Source organism: Bufo bufo, chromosome 1 (assembly GCF_905171765.1).
Source record: "Bufo bufo chromosome 1, aBufBuf1.1, whole genome shotgun sequence".
NCBI lineage: Eukaryota > Metazoa > Chordata > Amphibia > Anura > Bufonidae > Bufo > Bufo bufo.
This window is the reverse complement of record NC_053389.1, coordinates 368,871,693-368,898,433: the sequence shown is the minus strand read 5'-3', so window position 1 is coordinate 368,898,433 and position 26,741 is coordinate 368,871,693. Positions and strand designations below refer to the sequence as shown.

At 46.7% G+C, this 26,741-nt stretch overlaps 1 protein-coding gene across 1 annotated transcript in view; it reads right to left on the bottom strand.

The window, feature by feature from the left end:
- The window catches only part of TENM2 (teneurin transmembrane protein 2), a 3,383,593-nt gene that overhangs the window by 2,630,492 nt on the left and 726,360 nt on the right, over positions 1-26,741 (bottom strand). Inside the window, exon 5 of the mRNA XM_040404927.1 lies at positions 4,330-4,568. Within this exon, the coding sequence (XP_040260861.1) occupies positions 4,330-4,568 (239 nt within the window). The remainder of the gene's footprint in view (positions 1-4,329; positions 4,569-26,741) is intronic.

Below are 26,741 nucleotides of genomic sequence, written 5' to 3'. Positions count from 1 at the left end.
TTGTGGCCATGGGCAGGGAAGGGGGCTGACTGGAACCTAAATCGCAAGTCTTAATAAATGTACCACTCAGTCTTTATTATCCAAGTTTGACAGCTCTAGCTTGAGTCACGATACAGTTGCGACTCAAGCTGGGGTTTTTCACATTGGATAATAAAGACTGAATTTTTAATAGGATACTTCTTGACATGCTATGCTGACTCATTGTATCAGATATGCCCTGCTTTATGACAGGTGCCAGAGAAGGGAAGGTAGCAGTCAAAATGCAAGCCTGGATTTCAAGTAAATGTTAGCTGTTTTCAAGATGTGGAATAATAATTATGCCCCAATCAGGAAACAGTGAAGTAAAGACTTCCTAATGCTACCACAAAAACCTCAAAAATTTAATCTGTGAGGAATGACAGATCTAAAACATAACTTTTAATTCTTAATGGTATAAAAAAGGTTGCAACTAAACAAAACAGAAAAAATAGGCAATGCACACACATCTAATGAACCCTGCCCAATAGAGGCAGAAAAAAAAGGCAAGACAGGCAACAGCGTGGTTTTACATGTGTTGCGACCCCCCAACAATCCCCAATGAATAGGTTGGCGTGAGGCGAGGGTAGGGTAATTTTCAGGCCTTGGTAGTTGGTACTAACTCTAATAAGCCCTGTCAAAGCTATTACACCCTGATGACTTCCTAATACAGAGTCATCGCCCTGACAAGGACATCCCGTCTGGAACCTTTCTCTGTTACAAGGCCCTGGACGTCCCTACCTAGGGATGATGTGAGAGAACCCCCAGGGAGGGTAATAAAATTATCCCAACACATTTCATCCAATTTTAATGCCCCAGAATCATCAGGGGACAAGGGGCAAATAATGCATCTGGCTATAAATGGTTAAGCAAACCCAGTCGCATAGGAAGGAACACACACTGTGAAGCCGTGTAACTGCCCACCCGGGATGGTAGTGGGGGTGTATGGCAACGTCCACTATCCAGTGTGTGCTAGGGTGCTGCAATATTCGCAGCCACCTGCTTCCCAAAGTATACAAATGGCAACCAGCATACTTGCCATCTGCTAGTTTAAATACCTCATTGTGGCACCAAACAGTTTGTGCTCCTCCTGCCATTTGATGACGTCACCATGCCAGTACCAGAAGTGTGGCCGGAGAAAGTATTGTGAAAGGGGAAGGAGAGGAGGCGTGGCCGCCGAGCGCAATTGAGGCCAAGCTCTCATCTGTGGCCAAACCAAATCACTCCCTCAAACAGATGGAGGAGGGACCTATGGTAGAGAAAGGTCTTAGACTGTGTCTCAGCTCTCCGTTCCTAAAATATTCCCAAAAAATGCTAATATGGCGCCATCACATGACCTATATTAGCCAATAGAGGACTGCAGGTCTTTCTCCTCAAATCCCATACACATGGTCACATGACCCTTATCAGCCAATAGAAGCTCTCAGGCCCTTACATACACACAGTTTTACACTAGGTTTCCATAACAACCCAGCCATTTTTCTTCATTGCTGTAGGTCAACTTTAAAGGGTCAGAGCACTGTGGATGACACTGCTAAGGCAGTAGAGTGCTGTGGAGGTTACAGTTAAGGGGGCAGGCTGCTGTGGAAGTCACAGTTAAGGGGATGTCCACTATGGAGGTCAGTGTTAAGGGGCAGAGTGCTGTACAGGCCATTGTTAAGGGGCCAGTTGTTTTGGAAATCACTGTTAAGGAGATGGGGTACTGTGAGGGTCACTAATAAATGGGCGGCCACTGTGGAGGTCACTGTTAAGGGGGCGAGGTGCTTTGGAGGTCACTGTTAAAGGGGCAGGCACTGCAGAGGTTACTGTTAAGGAGACAGGGGACTGTGGAGGTCACTATTAAAGGGGCAGCCGCTGTGAGAGTCAATTTTAAGGCAGCGGGGTACTGTGGTAGTCACTGTTAAAGGTGCAGGCACTGTGGAGGCCTCTGTTAAGCGGGCAGGGAATAGTGGAGGTCACAGTTAAGAGGATCGTCCACTATGGAGGTCAGTGTTAAGGGGTGGGTGCTGTAGAGGTCACTGTTAAGGGGGCGGGATGTTGTGGAGGTCACATTTTAAGGTAGCTCTGTGGAGGTCACTGTTAATGAGACAGGGTACTGTGGAGGTCACAAATAAAGGGCCGGCTGCTGTGGAGGTCACTGTTAAATGGGCGGGCGCTGGGAGGTTACTGTTAAGGGGGCGGGGGACTGTGGAGGTCACTATTAAAGGGGCAGCTGCTGTGGAGGTCCCTATTAAGGGGGCAGGTTATTGTGGAAATCACTGTTAAGGAGACAGGGTACTGTGGAGGTCACTAATAAAGGGGTGGCCGCTGTGGAGGTCACTGTTAAAGGGGAGGGCACTGTGTATGTTACTGTTAAGGGGGCAGGCAGCTGTGGAGGTCACTGTTAAACGTGCGGGCACTGTGGAGGTCTCAATTAAGGGGGGCCGGGAATGGTGGAGGTCACAGTTAAGTGGACTGTAACCTATGGTCAGTGTTAAGGGGTGGGTGCTGTAGAGGTCACTGATAAGGAGGTCGTCTCCAGTGGAGGTCACAGTCAAGGGGTGGGGTGCTGTGGAACTCACTGTTTAAGGGGCAGGCTGCTGTGAAGGTCAAAATTAATGGGGTGGGCTGCTGTGGAGGTCTATTTTAAGGAGGCGGGGCACTGTGGGGGTCAGTTTTAAGGGGTGGAGGGCTGTGGAGGTCACTGTTAAGGGGCGGGGTACTGTAGATGTCACTGTTATGGGGGACACTGTCGATATCGTTTAATGACACACACAAACATTAAAGGGAGTAGATGAAATATACCCGTGTGAATCTGGATATATTAGAATTCTGCAGACTTTCCCCCTTTATTGACAGTTCTCAAGTTTTAACACTTCTATGTGTTCACTTCAGGTTTACCATTACACAATTTAATGTGTACAATGATCATTGGTTTGGTGCTCATGGAAAGTGTGCATGGATAATTACTCTCATTTTCTACTAAATAAAACTAATAAAGATGGGATACTTATATAGAAATTTCTGATCAGAATCTTACATTTGCGTTGATTGGTCTAAATAATGTTAAATGATCTACATCTAGATTCACAAATTTCTATGTAATTTGCCTAATCCCTTGTCTTCAATTAAATGAATGGGTCCCAGTGGAAACATATTAATGTTTTTAGTTGTACAAAATGTATTTCAAAGTTTCCAGTGCCAAAAAAACCTTGTCCACAGTTGGGTGATAGTTCCTGCAACATGATGTTAAATGCAATGGTGGAACTGCTGTTTTTATCCGTTCCTTCCTCCCTCCCAAAATTAATAGAACCCAATGAATAAAAAAAAAATATAATAAATATATATATATATATATATATATATATATATATATAGATCCATAGAAAAGGTCAGGCAGCACTCCTTAATGAACAGCTGTAGCTGTGCAGGTGCCCGCGGTGGTCCCCCGATACAGGACAGGATAAACAACACAGAAAATCCGCAGCACTCCGTGTAAATGTCAAGGCTGCTGTGAGGTCAGCCGACCTCACAGCAGCCTTGACATTTACACGGAGTGCTGCGGATTTTCTGTGTTGTATATATATATATATATATATATATATATATATATATATATTTGATTGAAACTGCAACTAAGCCCACAAAGAATATGCCGCTTGGCTTTTTCGGTGCTCCCATAGGAATGAAACGAAAGCAGACTGCAAAAGTGTGGCCATCACTCCATTCACTTCTATGGGGCTGACGAAAATCGCTGAGCGCTTGGCTATTTTCGGCACTCTCATAGGAATGAATGGAGGATGGCCGTAAATGCGCGGTGCATCCTCCGGGCCTGTTCTAAGCATAGGAAGTGGGACTCACACCTATCAGACATTGGGGCATATCCTAGCGCTATGTCCCCAATGTCTGAGATGGGAATAACCCTTTAGTATGTATATATATATATATATATATATATATATATATATATATCTTCTGTAACAAAAATCTATAATAGTAATATACATTGAAAAACAATGTGCAAAAAAATTGACAATATTTTTTCATCCTGCATTCTAAGGTATCAACTACAAAAAAAAAAAAAAACATTCTCATCTTGTGTTTAAAACTTTCTTTTTCTCTGATCACTGAAGCTGAGAGATCTAATGCGATAAACTTACTGCTCTAATTGTTACTAGTGAGTAACCTTTTAGAATATTTCCTGTTTGTTTAATGCAGCGTCAAACAAGTGTATGACCAAAGAGCACATATCCTACCTAATATCGCTATATAAGCCAATATCTACTATCAAAATTATCAAGATTTCTACTAAATATAAGGCATTATAGGACTTACCAATGAAGTAAGCCAGCAAAATAGCAAGCAGGACAGCCGCAGCTATGGCTGATAATGCTGCACATTTCCAGCTGCAATACTTAGATGGTTTCTTTAGCTTGAAGGCATTTCTGGAGAACGTGTTTCGGGGTAAAAGCCTTGGAGGAGGAGTGTAAACTGTTCCTGAAGTCAGGGGATATCCAGGAGAAGAGCTGCTGAATAAAGGAGTAGTTCCAGATGATGTCTTAAACAAGAAGTGCCTACAAAGAACAAGAAGACAGGATTATAAAACAACTGATTTAGGCCTCTTTCACACTTGCGTTGTCCGGATCCGGCGTGTACTCCACTTGCCGGAATTACACTCCGGATCCGGAAAAACGCAAGTGTACTGAAAGCATTTGAAGACGGAACCGTCTTCCAAATGCTTTCAGTGTTACTATGGCACCCAGGACGCTATTAAAGTCCTGGCTGCCATAGTAGTAGTGGGGAGCGAGGGAGCAGTATACTTACAGTCCGTGCGGCTCCCCGGGCGCTCCAGAATGACGTCAGAGCGCCCCATGCGCATGGATGACGTGATCCATGCGATCACGTGATCCATGCGCTTGGGGCGCCCTGACGTCACTCTGGAGCGCCCGGGGAGCCGCACGGACGGTAAGTACACTGCTCCCCCGCTCCCCGCTACACTTTACCATGGCTGTCAGGACTTTAGCGTCCCGGCAGCCATGGTAACCATTCAGAAAAAGCTAAATGTCGGCTCCGGCAATGCGCCGAAACGACGTTTAGCTTAAGGCCGGATCCGGATCAATGCCTTCCAATGGGCATTAATTCCGGATCCGGCCTTGCGGCAAGTGTTCCGGGTTTTTGGCCGGAGCAAAAAGCGCAGCATGCTGCGGTATTTTCTCCGGCCAACAAACGTTCCGTACCGGAACTGAAGACATCCTGATGCATCCTGAACGGATTTCTCTCCATTCAGAATGCATTAGGATAATCCTGATCAGGATTCTTCCGGCATAGAGCCCCGACGACGGAACTCTATGCCGGAAGACAATAACGCAGGTGTGAAAGAGCCCTGACATTTGTAATTTGCTGTCATAAGGAAAAGACAAGAACTGGCAGCAAGGATGTTATAGCAATAGACACTACAGTTTGTAAATGTTACTTATTGCTCTTGCAGGAATATTCCCTTAAGGCAATACACAATACTCTAGTCAAATATTCATTTAAGTGTAAATGTCCATAGACTCATTTAGCTGCAAGCAGAATTGACTGCTAATATTGCATTTGTCCACAAACCTTATTATTCATATGGAAACACTGATATCAATTAATATACAGACACATGAGCGCAAAAAATTCAGGCACCAACTTTTGTTAAAGGGTTTCTGTCACCCTGCAAAACTCTTTTTTTTTTTTGGATAGTTAGATTCCTCATAATGCGATATAGGAGAATATAATGCTCTTACTTACTTTCATGCGGCCGATTCTTTATAAAACGAACTTTTATAATATGTAAATGAGGGCTCTACCAGCAAGTAGGGCGTCTACTTGCTGGTAGCTGCTGCAGAAATCCGCCCCCTCGCCGTGTTGATTGACAGGGCCAGCCGTGATCTCCTCCTCCGGCCGGCCCTGTCAGTAATTCAAAAATCGCGCGCCTCGCGTCATTCGGCGCAGGCGCTCTGAGATGAGGAGGCTCGTATCCTCAGCACTCCCTCAGTGCGCCTGCGCCGATGACATCACCGAAAGAGAAGACGTCATCGGCGCAGGCGCACTGAGGGAGTGCTGAGGAGACGAGCCTCCTCATCTCAGAGCGCCTGCGCCGAATGACGCGAGGCGCGCGATTTTTTAATTACTGACAGGGCCGGCCGGAGGAGGAGATCACGGCTGGCCCTGTCAATCAACACGGCGAGGGGGCGGATTTCTGCAGCAGCTACCAGCAAGTAGACGCCCTACTTGCTGGTAGAGCCCGAATTTACATATTATAAAAGTTCGTTTTATAAAGAATCGGCCGCATGAATGTAAGTAAGAGCATTATATTCTGCTATATCGCACTATGAGCAATCTAACTATCCAAAAAAAAAAAAAATTAGTTTTGCAGGGTGACAGAAACCCTTTAAGACCAGTTCTATTATGTGGCAATGTTTCTCCGTTTATAATCTCACACCAGACCTATGAATTACTTGATGCTAACAATCATTTAAAACAATATGTTTTGTTAAAGAGGTTCCCCATACTTAATTAAAAACACCCATAATTGCACTTTAAATCCTATACTGCTCTAGTCTAGTGGTTCGCCCGCTAGTCTCTGTGTACCTTCCTGAAATGATGACTGGCATGCTACCACTGTAATTGTGCCACTGAATCAGAAAAGGTAAATATGGGATTTTTGTTTACTTCCATAGTTACATAGTTGTTAAGGTTGGAAAAAGACCATCGAGTCCAACCTGTAATCCTGCTATATTGATTAGAGATGAGCGAAATGTAAAAAATTCAATTTGCTAATTTTTTGGGGAAACATTTGGTTCGATCCAAATTTATTCACGCCAAATTACATTAAAAAAGGCTATTTCCAGGCTGCAGAGAGCCTTTATAATGGTGTAGAGCACTGTGCCTTGCAGTAACATGCATAGGGAGTCTGCTAATACTGTGAGTCCGTATGACATACAAATGACAGGCGTCACACTTAGAATCACTGCACACTTCACTTATTTGGGCAGTCACAGGGCCAAAACTGACCAAATAACTCAAATATGAACTCACTCTTACAGGTTGCACTCCTTTCACATCGTCGTCAGCTGATTCCACATAGATGGAACCTACATAACCTGTTCTATTAAACGCTTATATAAGTAGATCCCCCCCCCCCCCGACAGAGTGGAGAGGGTGTCAGCAGTAAGTTTGTCTTGATGTCACTGATTATTTTGCCCTTCCTCTGATCCGTCAGAACAATAACCCCCAAAAAATGGATCCTGGCTGTGGAGCATCCGCCTTCACTCGGTCAGCATTTGGTCAGTAATCCATCAGTATCACTAATGCCAAAAAAAACAGGAGTGGATCCAAAACAGAGATGACACATGAATGGAATATTTGCATGTCTTCTGTGTTTTGTACCCACTCCTGCTTTTGTCTACCAAATCACAAGCAAATTCTGATGGGACCATACAGGCCTTACAGCTGCTACACAGACAGGATCTGTTGTGCGTTTCATTTTTCCTTCCTTCTGACAGATCAGAAGAAGGATCAAATAAATGATGATGTCAGTCAGGCCAGAAAAGCTAAATAGTGGCCTATTCGTGAAGTGGGGAGAGTGGAAACAGCTTTAGAAGTCCACAGAGTGGCCCTATGACATAGTGGTGAGGTGAAAGCAGCATGAAGAGACCATAGAGTGGCCAAATGGAGGTGGCGGCAGTATAAGGAGACCACAGAGTAAAAACGGTGACATAGTGTGGAGATGGAATCAGCATCAAGAGGCCACAGAGCGGCAAGGTGACATAGTGTGGAGGTGGCAGCAGCTTGAGGAGACCACAGAATGGCAAGGTAACATAGTTTGGAGGTGGCAGCAGCATCCAGAGGCCACAGAGTGGCAAGGTGACATGGTGTGGAGGTGGCAGCAGCATCAGCAGGCCACAGAGAGGCAAGGTGACATAGTGTGCAGGTGGCAGAAGCATGAGGAGACCACAGAGTGGCAAGGTGACATAGTTTGGAGGTGGTGGCAGCATCAGGAGGTGACAGAGTGGCAAGGTGACATCGTGTGGAGGTGGCAGCAGCATGAGGAGACCACAGAGTGGCAAGTTGACAATGTGTGGAGTTATAAGCAGCATCAGGAGGCCACAGAGTGGCAAGGTGATATACTGTGGATTTGTAAGCAGCATGAAGAGACCACAGAGTGGCAAGGTGACATAGTGTGGAGGTGGCAGCAGCATGAGGAGACCACAGAGTGGTAAGTTGACATAGTGTGGAGGTGGCAGCAGCATGAAGAGGCCACAGAGTGGCAAGGTGACATAGTGTGGAGGTGGCAGCAGCATCAGGAGGCCACAGAGTGGCAAGGTGACATAGTTTGGAGATGGTGCTGGCATCAGGAGGCCACAGAGTGGCAATTTGACATAGTTTGGAGGTGGCGGCAGCATGAGGAGACCACAGAGTGGCAAGATGACATAGTTTGGAGGTGGCAGCAGCATCCGGAGGCCACAGAGTGGCAAGGTGACGTAGTGTGGAGGTGGCAGCAGCATCAGACCACAGAGTGGCAAGGTGACATAGTTGGGAGGTGAATGGCAATACCAGTGCCTGCTGAAGATGGTGGGTGAAAGAAGGAGCACTTGGCATGAGATGTGTGGGATCAGGCGGGTGGCAGTATTAGAATAGTAGCTGAGGAGACAGGTAGCAAGAAGAAAGCAGTCTCTTTTGTCAAAGTGTTGGTGTGGCACCATGGATGATCTAGTCTGATGCATCAGTATTTGATGGATGGAAATCCTGGCTGATCCACGCTAGTGTTGATCACAAATATTCGAATTGCGAATTTTTATTGCGAATATCTAGAATCTATCTATTTAGAATATAGTGATATATATTCGGAATTTCGAATATTTGAGATTTTTTTTTTATCAGTACACGTGATCCCTCCCTGCTTCTAGCTTGTCGGCCAATAAGAAGGCTGCAATATCTTTGACTTTAGGAGTAGTGTTGATTGCAAATTTTCGTAATGCTGAAGGACATGGAGCAGTTCCTCCCCTGTGTGACTTTGTTCGCCCAGGCAAACGGTGAGAACGTGGAGGCGGAAGTGGTGTCACCTGCCCAAGTTGCTGGTGTGGCTGTGCAGGAACCACTTTCACCCAGTGGGCCGTAAAGGACATGTATTGACCCTGACTGTAGTTACAGCTCCATACGTTGGCACTGCCTTGCACTTTGGCAGACACTGACACGCTCAAAAACTGGCCCACCTTCTGTTCTACATGTGCGTGCAGGGCTGGTACTGCCTTTTTGGCAAAGAAATGACGGCTTGGGACTCTCCACCTCGGCTCGGCACAAGCTATCAGTTCTCTGAAAGGTGCAGAGTCCACCAACTGGAAAGGGAGGGACTGCAACACCAGCGACTTGGACAGGAGCACATTCAGCTTTTGCACCATTGGATGAGTGCATGCATACTGTTGTCTCTTGGCAATCGTTTCGGTGATCGACTGCTGGCGGAATGAGTGACGAGGAGTAGGAGGAGCAGGAGCATCACTACCAGCAGATGATGGGAAAGACAGACAGCTCCCTTTGGCTGAGGTGGTGGAGCCTTGACTGCCTGAAACCGGGTACGTGCCACTGGTGATGCAGCAGTAGCCACGGCTGCCACCCTGCTGACTCCTGGCCACGCTAGCTACTTGCTGGATCCACCATTGGCTCACAGACAAGCTGCCACCCTCTTCTCCTGATGATAATGAAGCCTCTTGCCACCCGGCTCCCAAGTGTGACCAGCTACATCATCATCATCGAGTACTGTCTGCACGTCACTTATGTCCTCCTCAACCATCTCTGGGTCAGGAATCTGATCGCTGGCAACACCAGCTCCCACGCCACTCTCCTCATTAGAGATGATCAAATCAAAACTGACAAAGTGGAAAAAATTTGATTCGCACCAAATGCGAATTTCCTCGAGATTCGTGATAACGAATTGCATTTTTCCCTAAAATGTCTGCTGCACATGTGAGGACATGGAGAAAGGAACTCTGGGAAGGCGGGATCACCCATACTGACATGCATGCAGCCAATCAGCAGCCCGGCAGCCCTTTGATGTCACAGCCCTATAAATACGGCAGCCATGTTAGATTCTGCAATTCACCAGCGTACTTGCAGGGAGAGATGTGTCTGCAGGCGCTAGGGAAAATGATAGAAAAAACGTCATTGTGCTAAAAAAAAAAGAAAAAAGATTTACAAGTTCAGGCAAAGATTATTCAAGGTGTAAGGAAAGGATAGGGAGGAATCATTCCACAGCATTTCTGTTGAACAGGGTTCATTCGGGGAGGTGACAGCCTGGGTAATGGAAACATTCCAATTAGATCTTGCAGCACTGACTGGGCACCAACTTGCCATTATATAGTCTGTAATTCCAGCAAACCGTTCTTATTAGGGTAGTAAAGGCTTTTGTGGGTTGTTTTAGAAGAAAAAGAAAAAATATATTTGCCGCTTTGCGGGGCAGTAATCTGTTGTAAAGGCTTTTGTGGGGTGTTTTATCGGAAAAAGAAAAAAATACATTTGTTGCTCTGCTGTGCAGTAATCTGTTGTAAAGGCTTTTGTGGGGTGTTTTAGCTGAAAAATAAAAATACATTTCCCGCTCTGTGGTGTAGTAATCTGTAGTAAAAGCTTTTGTGGGGTGTTTTAGCGGAAAAAGAAAAATCACATTTGCCGCTCTGTGGTGCAGTAATCTGTAGTAAAGACTTTTGTGGGGTGTTTCAGTGGAAAAAGAAAAAATACATTTGCCGCTCTGCGGTGCAGTAATCTGTAGTAAAGACTTTTGTGGGTTGTTTTAGCAGAAAAAGAAAATATATATTTGCCGCTCTGCAGTGCAGTAATCTGTAGTAAAGGTTTTTGTGGGGTATTTTAGCGGAAAAAGAAAAAATCAATTTTGCGCTATGTGGTGCAGTTATCTGTAGTGAAGGCTTTTGTGGGGTGTTTTACCGGAAAAAGAAAAAAATATATTTGCCGCTCTGCGGTGCAGTGTTCTGTAGTAAAGGCTTTTGTGGGGTGTTTTAGCGAAAAAACAAAAAATACATTTGCCGCTCTGCGGTGCAGTTATCTTTAGTAAAGGCTTTTGTGGGGTGTTTTAATTTCCTTTTTATTTATTTGATTTAACAGTATGTCAGGCAGAGATGTGCCAGGCCCTGCAGAGGGGAGTGGCAGAGGCCTAAATGTTTCTGGCACAGGCAGAGGTCACAGCAGAGTAAGGGGCCATGGCAGCAGGGGTCACTTCGAGAGGCTTTAGCTCCCAGTCTCAGCTAGCGGTCGTGTCGTGACCAGCAACCCAGCGGTTCTTGAGTGGTTGACTCAATCTTCGACTTTGTCGCAAGTGACATCAGACACCCCCAGCCAAGAGTTAGTGGGTTCATCAGACACAACCCTTAGTTGGCATGGCCTTGGAGCAGGCCCTGCACCCTCACCAGTCCTCAACCTGCCTCTGTCCTTTTCTGTTCACAGAGCCACAGAAGTATTGTATGCTGTGGGCTCAGCTCCATTATACATCGAGGACTAGGTACTAGAGGACAGTCAGCAGCTACTGTCCAGCCAAGATCTGGATGAGACATCCGCTGCTTCCTCCGCTAGGTTGCCAAGTAGCGATGAGGAGATTGGCGTGGGAGCTCGTGTTGCAAGCGGTCAGGCTCCTGACCTAGAGACCGTTGAGGAGGACATCAGTGACGTGCAGATAATACTCAATGATTATGATGTAGCTGATCGCCGGGTGACGAAGGGGCTTCATTATCATCATGAGAAGAGGGTGGCAGCTTGCCAGTGAGCCAGTGGCGGAGCCAGCAAGTAGCTAGCGTGGCAGGGAGTCAGCAGGGTGGCAGCAGTGGGAGATCGGGAGCCAACCGTGCCAGGGGTAGACCACCCATTTTGCGGGAGCCTACCTGCCCGGGAAGTAGCAGTGCAGGGGTTCACGGAGGCAGCGGCGGTAGCATTCAGTCAGTGCGTAGTGTTGGTGGTAAAATCACCTACTCGTGGTGTGGCAGATTTTTATTAAGCAGCCGGAGGAAGTGAACGTGGCCATATGTAGAATCTGTGGAAATAAGGTGAAGCATGGCCAAGGTGCCAATGTTGGCACTACTGCCCTGCGTTAACATATGCAGTGTCACCATACAGTGGCCTGGGAGAACTGTAGCTCCGATGTGGTGGTCCAGCCTGCTGTAGTGACCTCTGTATCACCCAGTGGCATGCACCCGGTTTCAGGCAGTCAAGGCTCCACCACCTCAGCCGAAGGGAGCTGTTTGTCATTCCTATCATCTGCTGGTCCTGATGCTCCTGCTCCTCCTCCTCCTACCCCTCGTCACTCATTCCGTCTGCAATCGATCACCAAAGTGATTGCCAAGAGACAACATTATGCGTGCACTCATCCAACTGCGCAGAAGCTGAATGTGCTCCTGTCCAAGTTGCTGGTGCTGCAGTCCCTCCCTTTCCAAGGGGTCGACTCTGCACCTTTAAGAAAACTGAAGGCTTGTGCCGAGCCGAGGTGGAGAGTCCCAAGCCGTCACACAGGGAGAAACTGGCCCGTGTCCTTCAGCAAGAAAATGAATCCAGGCTTTCTCCGCGACAACTGAGAATTGGAACCATCATAACCGACAACGAGAAGAACATTGTGTTGGCGTTGCGTCAAGGAGGGCTGAGCCATGCGCCCGGCATGGCACACGTGTTCAATCTGGTTGTCAAGCGGTTCCTGAAGTCTTCCACACATCTGCAAGACATCATAAAAATGGCCAGGAAACTTTGCATGCATTTCAGCCACTCGTACACAGCGAAGCACACCCTCCTTGAGCTGCAGCGGAAGAACAGCATCCCCCAACATAGGCTGATATGCGACGTTTCCAACCGTTGGAATTCCACCCTCCATATGTTGGACCTTACTGTACGAACAGAGAACGGCCATAAATGATTTCCTGATGATCCAAGCGGACAGGAGTACTCCCCTGTGTAACTTTGATGTCAGCTAGTGGCAGCTCATGCATGGCACCTGCCGTTTGCTCAGGCTCTTTGAGGATGCCACGTTAATTGTCAGTCGCCAGGACTACTGGATGAACAAAGTCATTCCCCTGCTTCATGTCCTGGAACAGATGCTGATAAATATGGCTGGTCAGGGGACTGGAGACGTGGCGCCTAGATCTCATGGCCACATGAGCCCTGTGGGGGCTGAACTGGAGGAGGAGGAGGAGGAAGGCATTGGAGCACAAGCAATGTGTAGCGAAATGGGTGGTTTTTCTATACAGATGAAAGGAGATGAGGAAGATGAGGCAGATGACCCAGGCACACTGTGGCAGTATGAAGTGGAGATGGAGGCAGGGTGTCCCTTGGATTCACTTGCACAAATGGCCCACTGTATGCTCGCTTGGGTAGTGACAGCTGAATTGTCACCATTTGGCAGAGGGATGACTTCTGGCTCTCCACCTTGTTGGACCCTTGCTACTGGTCCAAAATGGGGCTGAGAGGGAGGACAAACTGAACTACTAGAGACATCCTTTATAGTCAGTTGGCCGCTGCCTATCTGCGCCATTGTCCATCCTCCTGCAGGTCTGACCAGGGGGGTCCTCTGCGCTCATGTTCCACTGCCATGGCTGCTTGGGAATGGTGGGGCAGCAGCCTGAGTCTAGAGTCGCTGATGAGCAGCTTTCTTCACCCGCCTAGTGAAGAAACTACTCACCACCAGCAGCATCTAGACCTGGAGCGGAACCTGAACCAGCAGGTGGTGGCATACTTGGAGTGCACCCTGCCAGAAGATCCACTGGCCTACTGGGCAGCCAAACTGGATTTGTGGCAGCAACTGGCCGAGTTTGCCCTGAAAAAGCTGTCCTGCTCGGCCAGTAGTGTGGCATCAGAGCAAGTGTTTAGTGCGGCAGGGGCCATAGTTACCCCAAGAAGAAGTCGCCTGTCCACAAAAATTTTGTGGAGAGACTGACCTTTGTATCAGCCAGGATTTCAACCCACCAATGTCTGATGCATCAGACTAGATCATCCATGGTGCCACACCAACAATTGGCACAAGAGACCGGTTTCTTCTGGCTACCTGCCTCAGTTAATATTCTTATGCTGCCACCTGCCTGATGCCACACATCTGATGCCAAGTGCTCCTTCTTTCAACCACCATCTTCATCGGGTACTGGTATAGCCACCCACCTCCACACTATGTCACCGTGCCACTCTGTGGCCTCCTGATGCTGCCGCCACCTCTAGACCCTGTGATTGGGCCACTCTGTGGCCTCCTGATGCTGCTGCTGCCACCTCCACATTGTCATTGTGCCACTCTCTGGCCTCCTCCTGATGCTGCTGTTGCCGCCACCTCCACACTCTTGTCATTGTGCCACTCTGTGGCCTCCTGATGCTGCAGCCACCTTCAAACCCTGTCACTGGGCCACTCTGTAGTCTTCTCATGCTGCCGCCACCTACAGACTCTGTCATTGTGCCACTCTGTGGTCGCCTCATGCTTGCACCACCTCCACACTATGTCACCTAGCCACTCTGTGACCTCCTGATGCTGCCGCCACCACCACACTCTGTCATAGGGCCATTCTGTGGTCTCCTCATGCTGTTCCCACCCTCCCCACTTCATAACTGGGCCACTATTTAGCCTTTTTGGCTTAGCTGACATCATCATTTATTTGACCCTTCTTCTGATCCGTCAGTAGGAAGGTAAAATGAGACGCACAACGGATACTCTCTGTGTAGCAGCTGTAAGGCCTGTATGGTCCGATCAGTATTGGCTTATGATTTGGTAGCCAAAAGCAGGAGTGGGTACAAAACACAGAAGACATGCAACTATTCCGTTCACGTGTCATCTCTGTTTTGGATCCACTCCTGTTTTTTTGGGCATTAGCAATACTGATGGATTACTGACCAAATGATGACCGAGTGAAGGCGGATGCTCCACAGACAGGATACATTTTTTGTGGGTTATCGTTCTGACAGATCAGAAGAAGGGCAAAATAATCAGTGAAGTCGACACAAACTTGCTGTTGAGCTGTTGACAACCTCTCCACTCTGTCGGGGGGCTCTACTTGTATAAGCGTTTAATAGTACAGGGTCTGTAGACATCTATGTGGAATCAGCTAATGACGTGTAAATGGAGTGTGCTTCTTCTAGAGCTAACATTGACCTGTAAGGCTGAGTTCATACTGTGCGTGAGTTTTTTGGGCCCCGTGACTGCCCAAATAAGTGAAGTGTGCAGTGATTCTAAGAGCGACGCCTGTCATCTGCATGTCATACGGACTCAAAGTATTATTTCTCTACCAAAGCAGACTCCCTATGAGCGTTACTGCAAGGCACAATGTTCTACACCACTATAAAGGCTCTCTGCAGCCAGGAAATAGCCGTTTTTTAACCACCTCCCATCCACCCGTTGACTTTAAACGTCCAGGAGGTGGTTCTCTATTTCTGAATAAAGGTTCCTGAACGTCCATTCAGAAACTGCAGCTGCACGCTAATCGTGCAGCTGCAGATCGGGTTGCCCGCTGTCAGTGACAGCAGGGCAACCCTTAGAGAAGGCAGGGACAGTGCCCAGGTGTCCCTGCCTTCTAGATCGCTGTATACACAGCACTCACCGAGCGCTGTGTACACAGCACTATGCGCTTCCTGTCCCGACCCGGCAGTCATGTGACTGCCGGAGTTGGGAGAGTGCAGGAGCTGTGAGGTCTTTCAGAGACCTCGATCAGCCCTGCTCTGAGGCTGTACATCGCTGTATTGCGCTGTACAGCGTTTCTGGGGGGGTAGGTGTATTTCTCCTGTAACTGGGGCTACTATGTCAGCCCTAGTTACAGGAGAAATCAACAGTGAAAAAAAAAAATAATGTATAAGCAAGATATTGCGCCATTTGTGGGATGGGAGGCTGATTACAAGGCTATTCATACGCACCTGTGGGCCCAGGCTGGCTGATTACTAGGCTATTTATAGGCACCTGTGGGCCCAGGCTGACGCCGATTCAGCTGATTTCACTACCTCTGAGTCAGCTCTAGGATACAGCAGCATGGTGTGGAGGCTCCCTACGGCTGGGCGACGGCAGAATGTCTCAGGAGCACGCTGGTATTCATGGTAGGATCGGAGTTGTTTGCACGGGACCCACGCTGCGGTCCGCGACATGTAGCGCTCTGGGATGAAGCAGAGTTTGGGCGCTAATGGTCGAACGATGGTTGTTAGTATTGTTTGTCTGGCTATTCAGAGGCCTGGTGGGGCCATTGCATACAGTTATTGGGGTAGCATGTGCTTAGAGTGGGCATGGTTGTATGTTTTCTGATACCTGGTTTACATGCAGGGCGTGTGTCTGCAGTGGGCTCAAGCTATGCACGCTGTGTTTAAGTGATGATAAATGTGGATCAATGGTTGATTAAAAAAAATATTATAATAATAATAATAATAATATAAGATGCAGCAGCATCGTGCGGAGGCTCGTTCACGTCTGGGCAGCGGCAGAAAGTGCTGGTGTTCACAGTAGAATCAGACTTGTTTGCACGAGACCCACATTGCGGTCTACACATACGCTGGGATGAAGCAGAGTTGGGCGCTAATGGTCAAATGACTGTTGTTAGTATATTTTGTCCGGCTGTTTAGGGGCTTGTTGGGGGCTATTGCATATTGTTATTGGTGTAAGCATGTGCCTATAATAGGTATGGTTGCATGTTTTCTGATACCTGTCACATACGAGACACGTGTCTCCAAGCTACGCACGCTGTGTTTTAAGTGATGGTATTTTATTCATTTAGTTGTTGGAAGGGTCATGTATCAATGGTCGTAAAAAAAATATATAAAAAAATAAACCCTGCAGCATTGTGTGGCAGCTCGTTCACGTCTGGGTAAAAAGCAAAAGGTCCCATGCGAATGCTGGCGCTCACGGCACTGGCGGATCCAGGGGGGGGGCAACGGGGCAATTGCCCCCCCCCCAAGCTGCTCAGAAGTGGGGGGGGGCGGTGGCGGGGCACAGGGAGATGAACGCTTCCATTGTGGAAGCGTTCATCTCCATAGTCATCTATATCGCCGTCCTCAGGACAGCGATACAGATGACTGTGCTGAGGCAGGGGAGGGAGAGGCGTGTCCCTTTCCCTTCCTCTGATAGGCTGCAGGCACTAGGCCGGCAGCCTATCAGAGGCCGGAGCAGGCGGTGCGATGACGCCATCGCTCCACCTGAGCCGTACAGCGCGGGACACAGGCCGGAAGAGGCCTGCATTGCATCGCTGCCAAGGTAGGTAAGTATAAGTGTTTTTTTTTTTTTTTTTTGTGTACAATACTGGTGGCTACTGGCACATAATGGGGGTCTCTGGCTACTGGCACATAATGGGGGTCTCTGGCTACTGGCACATAATGGGGGGCTCTGGCTACTGGCACATAATGGGAGGCTCTGGCTACTGGCACATAATGGGAGGGCTCTGGCTACTGGCACATAATGAGGGGGCTGTCATTACTGGCACATAATGGGGGGCTGTCATTACTGGAACATAATGGGGGGCTGTCATTACTGGCACAAGGGGGGCTGTCATTATTGGCACATGATGGGGGGCTGTTATTATTGGCACATGATGGGGGGCTGTTATTACTGGCACATGATGGGGGGCTGTTATTACTGGCACATGAAGGAGGGCTGTTATTACTGGCACATGATGGGGGCTGTTATTACTGGCACATGATGGGGGGGCTGTTATTACTGGCACATGATGGGGGGGCTGTTATTACTGGCACATTACACTATGTAGTCTTTTCTATAAGCACCATTGTTTTGTGGCGGCGGACAGAAAATAATCTGGATGTGCCCCTTCCGAGACCAGGCTCTGGATCCATCACTGGCTCACGGTAGGATGGAACTTGCTGCACAGGACTCACACTGCGGTCTGCGATTTGCAGTGTTCTGGGACGAAGGGGGTTGGGCGCTAATAGTCGGATGATGGTGGTTAGGATTGTTGCCCGGCCGTTTCTATAAACATTATTTTATGGGCAAGCATGTGTCAGCGGTTCCGTGCTATGTTTATAGGCACACTACATGTCAATAAATTTTTCGTTGCATCAGGGTTTATGTTTCAACCACGTTTGTTTCTCTTAGGCCAACACGAGGTGGTGTTATGGTGACCATCGATATAAAAAAATAAAAATAAAATAAAAATATATATATAAAAAAAACACTCCAGCAGCATCATGTGGGAGGTTCGTTCGTGCCTGGGCAATGGCAGAAGGTGCCAGGCGAGTGCTGGCATTCACGGTAGGATCGGACTTGGTTACACGGTCCGTGACTTGTAGCGCTCTGGGGCGAAGGGGGTTGGGCGCTAATGGTCGAATGATTGAGGTTAGGATTGTTACTTTCAAATCTACATCCGTGTGTCTGCATTTACATTTTGTCCTATACACCATTCACTACTAGAGCTGCGTTCATGCGTCCGCTGTTGCATTACATTAATACTCTGCTCAATTTCAGATTGCATTCATACGGCTGCTTTATACCATGCTCTTCATGCTCATACTCAGAGCTGTGCCCATACCATGTTTTTAGGCACCACTCACATCCAGAGCTGCATTCACCCACTTGTTCTTACATTATGTGTTATACTCTGCTTCCACTTAAGGCCTCATGCACACGACCGTTGTTGTGTTCCGTTTTTCGTGATTTTCTGCAGACCCATTGACTGTTTGTCATCCGAGTCGGTGATCCGTGGTTCCAGTCCGTCCAAAATATATAACCTGTCCTATTTTTTTAACGGAAAACGGTTTGCGGACCCATTCAAGTCAATGGGACCGTGAAAAAACGCGGAGGCACACAAGATTGTCATCCGCGTCCGTTTTTTTCCTATCATTTGCATGGCAAACTTGACTTAGACTTTTTTTTACTTTCCTTCATGTCTGGTGATCCTCCAAAAATAATGGAAGACACACGGAAACGGATAACGGAACCCCATTTTGCGGAACGGAACACAACAACGGTCGTGTGCATGAGGCCTTAAGCTGCATTTCTTTTCATTGCTACATTATGGTTACTCAGTATTCTTACTAGGGCAATCAACACACCGCTCTGATACTGCTCTTCCGATAAACATAGCTGCTTTCTTTTCAGGCTTACGTTTCTTTCCTCGGTGGTTTGTTACATTACATAGGTCTACCTTTTCTGTTCACTTCGAAAAAAAAAAATATATATATATATAATACATTTTTGTGGTGTTCTTTAGTCCTGGTTCACATTCACTCAGATTGGTCTCCTGCCCTAGTTAACCAAATAGCTCCCTAGCGGTCAGTGGGCCAATAGGAGTAAGTTCCTACTATGTTTTCACAGTTGTTCATTCGTTTGTCACAACAAGGGTCTTCTCTTAGCGAACTGCAATGCCTCTGGCTCTTGTTTTTCTCCCATCTGTTTCAATTTCGCGGTTGGTTTAATGTTTTGTTTATGTACGTGGTTCGGATCACTAATGTCTATGCATTTTCCATTAGGTCTGGCTCACATTTTAATAACTTATCGTCACTGTAAGGTCATCCAGTTCAGTCTCTTGGCTTCGGGGGCCCGATGACCGTTCTTCATGTTCGTTAGGTGTACAATATGGTTGTAGGCTGGTTAGCATCCTAGGTTTATTGTCGGAGAGGGTCATGGTTATGCGAGTCCAGAAGTCATACTGGTGCTGCATAAGTGGTTTATATTTAAAACAATAAAAATAAAAAATCCGCCACCTGAGGCAGAGGAGGTGACGGTCCAGGAGGATGATGAGGAGGAAGAAGACGAGGTGGTGACCACCCCCCAGCCAGGAGGGTAAATATATTCTGTTGATGTTTTAATTTAAAAAATGTCCCCACACACATACAGGTGTCAGTTTAGTCTTTACCACAGGCAGATTTTATTCAAGAAAGCAATTATAAACCAGTTCAAGTTCAACCTCTAATTGTTATTCAGACTTCAAATATTACATAACCTAAAGTCCCACACTTTGCGTTCACTCCAAGCAGTGTAACAAAAATATTAGTATATCACCACTCTTTAGGGTCTGACCATGCTCATTTCTCTGCAGGTTCAGTTTTCACATCTCCTGTCCACATTTGAAAAGAACAGCATTTTTAATCCTAACTTTATTAAAAAGGCTTGATGGAGTATGAGAGTGACCTGTGACACTATATCTGTCTGGGCACTCAGTCCAAAAACCCGGATCCTAATTAAATCCACGTAAAGTTTTTTTTTTACAGCTAGCTGATGTTACTGGTGTACTGATTTCCATAAAGTATATCAATGAGGCATACTATTTAATTAAGATGTAACGAGCATCCAATAAATAAAAATTTTCTTAGACTAAAAAATAAAGTGCACAAAACCATATTAATATTTATCTAAAAAATTGTGTAAAAACTATGAAACAGTCAACAAAGAACGTACAACACACAACAGGAATTCATCTGCTTTATACACCAAACAATGATTGTCTTTTAAAGTACATTTAAATTTTTTTATTTCCTTTACTTTTACAGCGCACAACAACTTGATTAAAAAAACTAAAGTGCAGCGGGAGCAGTGCGAAAAAATGAAAAAGTTAAGGGCGATACAGATTAAAAAATAAGGGAGCTGAAGCTCCTGCCATTTCATTCCACATGTCCTCTACCATGAGTGTGTATTTGGGGGAAGGGGACAGAAAACAATAGGCTTTTTAATTTGCTCATTAACAAGCCTATTGTTTCTGCTTCCCTTCCTCCACATACACACTCAAACAGACATGGCAGGAGTACACATGAATGCTATGGAATCGCAATTGTGACATTTGATGTACTGTAGTCATATATGAACTGGCTAACTGTCTATCCATCAGTGATATCAATATGGCACAATAGTGATTGCTATTCCTATGCTGGACATTGCTATTCCTCCTCTGGACATAGAGGAAATCTAGCACTCCTACTGTATGTGCAGGCATTATTTTTCCTTTTTCATATTCTTTCTATTTTATAATCATAGTTGTGTATTCTAATCATGATTGTTTCTATTATCAGTTTTATAATTAATTTGTCAGAACATGATCATTAAATGTAGCTCATAAACTCATCCTATAAAGTCTAGTCATTTTTTTATTGTACATTTACTCTATTTAATATTATAATATCTATTTTGGTAATATTTTCATAATGTCCATTCCAATTGCTTTGATCTTGTTTATCAATGTATAGATTTTTTTTAAATGTATACTTAAATGGTACCCACACTAATCAGCCATCTACTTCTTTAAATATCTGAATTATTAATTAATTTAATCATTAATATAATAATATATTACAGGAAGAGGATCGCTGGTTAATGGTGTAGGTGCAGAACTAGAGGATCGCTGAATAATGGTTAATGGAGAAGGTGTAGAAGACAGATGTGTATATATAGAAGTAGCTGTCTTCTACTGATATTTATATACATCAACATATTATGTACTGTACATACACACATGTTTGGTTAAAAAAAGGAATATTTCTTAAACCATTTTAAATATATAAAAAATATATATCTATATATATATATATATATATATATATATATATATATATTTTATATGTCTGCCAATATATATATATATATATATATATATATGTTGGTAAGGCTGAGGTTCAGCCTGCATTTGTGGGAGGGGCTTGAGCCTATTTAAACCCCCACTTACCTCATCACAGTGGGCGTTCCGGTTCTTGGTCCTGATCCATCACGGGGGCCTCCGGTCGGTCATCCACTACCTCGACGATTTTCTGGTTGTCGAGGATCCGCAGGGCGGGTCCAGCATACTCACCATCCTCCTCGGATTGTTCGCCAGTCTGGCTGTTCCGATCGCGGAGTCAAAGACTGAGGGTCCTGCCACGAGGGTCTCATTCTTGGGCATCGTCCTGGATTCGGTTCTGTTGCAAGCCAGCCTACCGGAGGAGAAACTCACTCAGTGTCGGGAGGTCATTTCCCATGCGGCAGCCACGGGATGCCTCACTAGAGTCGAGTTGCAGTCTCTTCTGGGGCGGCTCAACTTTGCCTCCAGGATTATGCCCCAGGGAAGAACCTTTGTGTCAAGGCTGCTCCAGCTTCTTCCCTCAGCACCCGAACAGGACAGCATCATCCGTTTGGACGGCCAGGCCATGGCAGACCTGGCCATGTGGGAGTTGTTCCTGTCCCGATGGAACGGCGTCTCCTTTTTCGTGTCACCTTGGTCTTCCTCCTGCCCGACCATTTTTTCAGACGCAGCTGCATCTTGCGGCTACGCTGCCATTTGGGGTTCCCAGTGGCTAGCGTATCGTTGGCCCAGTACCATCTTAGAGGAGGCTGAATCCATCCGCACCTCCTCTCTGTTGGAATTAAACCCCATCGTGGCAGCTGCTCAGGCATGGGGCCACCTCTGGGCTAACTTGCCGGTGATGTTTGTGACAGATAACCAGGCCTTGGTCGACATCTTGGCCAAGGGCAGGGCCAAGTCCCCCAAGATCATGGCGCTGTTGCGCCAGCTGGTTTGGCTGGCCCTGTCACATAACTTCCATGTGCATTGTAGCCACATCCCGGGGGAGAGGAATGTAGCAGCCGACGCACTGTCTAGGTTTAATTTTGAACTCTTCTTCCAGGTCATGCCGGAGGCCGAGCCACGCAGATATCCCACCCCGCCTTTCAGTTCCCTGTCAATGGACTAGGCTTGCTCGTCTCGTCAGCAAGGGACCTGGCGCAGCAGTCCCTTGCCCCAAACACGGCCAGGAACTACCTTTCAGGCCTGAAAACCTTCCAGGAGTTTTCACGTCTGCACCCGCAGGCGGGCCTGGCGGACATTCCTTACATCATGGACTTCATCGCCCATTGCCACCACCAGTTACACCTCTCCTACAACACCATTAAGTTGTACCTAGCAGGCGTCCAACACCACACCATGCTCCGCAACCCAGGGGGCGGATCCATTTTTTCTGCGCATGCAGTCAAGGCCACCTTACGAGGGGTCCAGAAGGGTGGGTCCAATCCCTCGTCCCGCAGGCAGGGCGTCACGGGAGAGATGTTCCGGAAATTATCTTCAGCCCTGGATGGTGCTCCTTTTGGGCCCTTTTCCAGCTTAATCATCAAAGCTGCCATGTACTTAGCTTTTTACGGCTTCCTTAGGCCAGGCGAGTTCACGTGCAGCACGGCGGGACGGTGCAGCCTGCACCGAGAGCAGCTGGTGAGGGTGGTTGACCATTACGCGCTGAAGATAATTATCTCCAAAACCAGTCAAACAGGCCCCCCGGTGGAGGTCCAGTTTTTTCCCACTAAGAATGAATGGTGCCCGTTACAGGTATTTGACCAGCTCATCCTCGCCCTCCGGGATGCGCCACCTCACAGCCCTCTGCTACCCCATCTGAAGGGAGCTCTCACCACGGCGCAATTCATCAGCCACATCCGCACGGTGGCTGCTGGCTTAGGGTTGGACTCAGGAGCAATATCCGGTCATTCCTTCCGCATTGGGGCAGCCTCCGCGGCTTCCCGGCAGGGGGTCCCCGCCCACGTCATCCGAAAGATGGGGAGATGGCGTTCGTCTTGCTTCACCAGATACATACCTAACCCGCAGGTGGAGATTTCGCAGGCATTTCGGTCTTTGGTGTTATAAGGTAATAAAGTCTTACACCTTAACTATTTTGTTGTCATTTTGCCCCCTTTTAGGCTACTCTCATACCCGGCTCCAGGCACACCTCAGCCGGTTAGGTTCCAGGCAGGCACGCTGCCCAAGGTTCGTATTTAGCCTTGACCACAAGTTGGTAAGGCTGAGGTTCAGCCTGCATTTGTGGGAGGGGCTTGAGCCTATTTAAACCCCCACTTACCTCATCACAGTGGGCGTTCCGGTTCTTGGTCCCACCCACCCATTCCCTTCATTTCAAGGGTCCTCCTTAGGGTAGCCCCCTTTTAGGCTACTCTCATACCCGGCTCCAGGCACACCTCAGCCGGTTAGGTTCCAGGCAGGCACGCTGCCCAAGGTTCGTATTTAGCCTTGACCACAAATATATATATATATATATGCAACAAGGCCAGCGAGGGGAGGCTGAGTAGTATCCACATATTCCTCATGACTTCCCTTTGTAACACCTGTAGGCTTGCTTTGTTAGAGACGTGCAGGGAAATAAAAGTTTTTTCCTTAATCTACTAGACAGTAATTTACATTCTCTACCGCCTAGCTAATTTGTGGATTCAGAATAATGTTAGTAGTAGCGCTGTAGACTTATAAAAATATACATATACAGATCTCTATTTCTGTCTGCATATACCATTACAGTATATTGTGTATATATAAATATATATATTTCTATATTTTTTTTTTAATAAACATATATAGATAAATATTCTGATATACTGTATAAAAATTGTGAAATAAAAATATCAATCGTGTACAAATAATATATCGTTATAGATATACTGTATAGATAGAGACTAAAGATGATAACTAGGGATGAACGAACCCGAACTGTATAGTTCGGGTTCGTACCGAATTTTGGGGTGTCCGTAACACGGACCCGAACCCGAACATTTTCGTAAAAGTCCGGGTTCGGGTTCGGTGTTCGGCGCTTTCTTGGCGCTTTTTGAAAGGCTGCAAAGCAGCCAATCAACAAGCGTCATACTACTTGCCCCAAGAGGCCATCACAGCCTTGCCTACTATTGGCATGGCTGTGATTGGCTAGTGCACCATGTGACCCAGCCTCGATTTAAGCTGGAGTCACGTAGCGCCGCACGTCACTCTGCTATGATCAGTATAGGGAGAGGTTGCAGCTGCGACGTTAGGGCGAGATTAGGCAGATTAACTCCTCCAAAAGACTTCATTCTGTGATCGATCTGCAGCTGTGGATCATTGAAGTGCTATTATTGACTTGCTCACTTTTTTGAGGCTGCCCAGAGCGTTTTTAGATCACTTTTTTTCTGGGGTGATCGGCGGCCATTTTGTGACTTGTGGTGCGCCAGCACGAGCTATCACCAAGTGTATTTAACCATCGATAGTGTGGTTATTTTGTGCTATATCCTACATCAGCTGCAGGCTGAGCCTGTGTCACCGAAGTGCATTTAACCATCAACAGTCTGGTTATTTTTTGGCCATATACTACATCAGCTGCAGGCTGAGCCTGTATCACCCAAGTGCATTTAACCATCAACAGTCTGATTATTTTTTGGCCATAAACTACATCAGCTGCAGGCTGAGCCTGTGTCACCGAAGTGCATTTAACCATCAACAGTCTGGTTATTTTTTGGCCATATATTACATCAGGGGCAAGTTGAGCCTGTCACCCAGCGCCTAAAAAATAGACCTGACATTTCTATTCAACCAAATCTGCACAGTTTTAGCTGGTCAAGTTATTTGTAGTGACCGTCAAAGCAGACTTTTTGTTCTGGGTTGAAAAAGCATTCCCAAATTTGCCATTCTGAAAATAACTAGTTTGTGGTATTTCAGGCCTACTTGAAATCTATCCCAAAAAGAAAATCTTACATTGAAGTTATTGATAGTATCATTCAGAAAAACCTAAGACACACGCTAGCGTGCTGATAGAAGTGTCATTCTGTGATTAAACCTATAACTGTCACACAGCGCAAAAAAAAAACAGGTCTCACATCTCTATTCAACAAAATCTGCACAGTTTTAGCTGGTCAAGTTATTTGTAGTGACCGCCAAAGCAGACTTTTTGTTCTGGGTTGAAAAAGCATTCCCAAATTTGCCATTCTGAAAATAACTAGTTTGTGGTATTTCAGGCCTACTTGAAATCTATCCCAAAAAGAAAATCTTACATTGAAGTTATTGATAGTATCATTCAGAAAAACCTAAGACACATGCTAGCGTGCTGATAGAAGTGTCATTCTGTGATTAAACCTATAACTGTCACACAGCGCAAAAAAAAAACAGGTCTCACATCTCTATTCAACCAAATCTGCACAGTTTTAGCTGGTCAAGTTATTTGTAGTGACCGTAAAAGCAGACTTTTTGTTCTGGGTTGAAAAAGCATTCCCAAATTTGCCATTCTCAAAATTGTGGTGAACGGGAACAATGAGGAAAACATCTAATAAGGGACGCGGACGTGGACATGGTCGTGGTGGTGTTAGTGGACCCTCTGGTGCTGGGAGAGGACGTGGCCGTTCTGCCACAGCCACACGTCCTAGTGAACCAACTACCTCAGGTCCCAGTAGCCAGCAGAATTTACAGCGATATTTGGTGGGGCCCAATGCCGTTCTAAGGATGGTAAGGCCTGAGCAGGTACAGGCATTAGTCAATTGGGTGGCCGACAGTGGATCCAGCACGTTCACATTATCTCCCACCCAGTCTTCTGCAGAAAGCGCACAGATGGCGCATGAAAACCAAGCCCATCGGTCTGTCACATCACCCCCATGCATATCAGGGAAACTGTCTGAGCCTCAAGTTATGCAGCAGTGTCTTATGCTGTTTGAAGACTCTGCTGCCAGGGTTTCCCAAGGGCATCCACCTAGCCCTTCCCCAGGGGTGGAAGAGATAGAATGCACTAACGCACAACCACTTATTTTTCCTGATGATGAGGACATGGGAATACCACCTCAGCACGTCTCTGATGATGATGAAACACAGGTGCCAACTGCTGCGTCTTTCTGCAGTGTGCAGACTGAACAGGAGGTCAGGGATCAAGACTGGGTGGAAGAGGATGCAGGGGACGATGAGGTCCTAGACCCCACATGGAATGAAGGTCGTGCCACTGACTTTCACAGTTCGGAGGAAGAGGCAGTGGTGAGACCGAGCCAACAGCGTAGCAAAAGAGGGAGCAGTGGGAAAAATCAGAACACC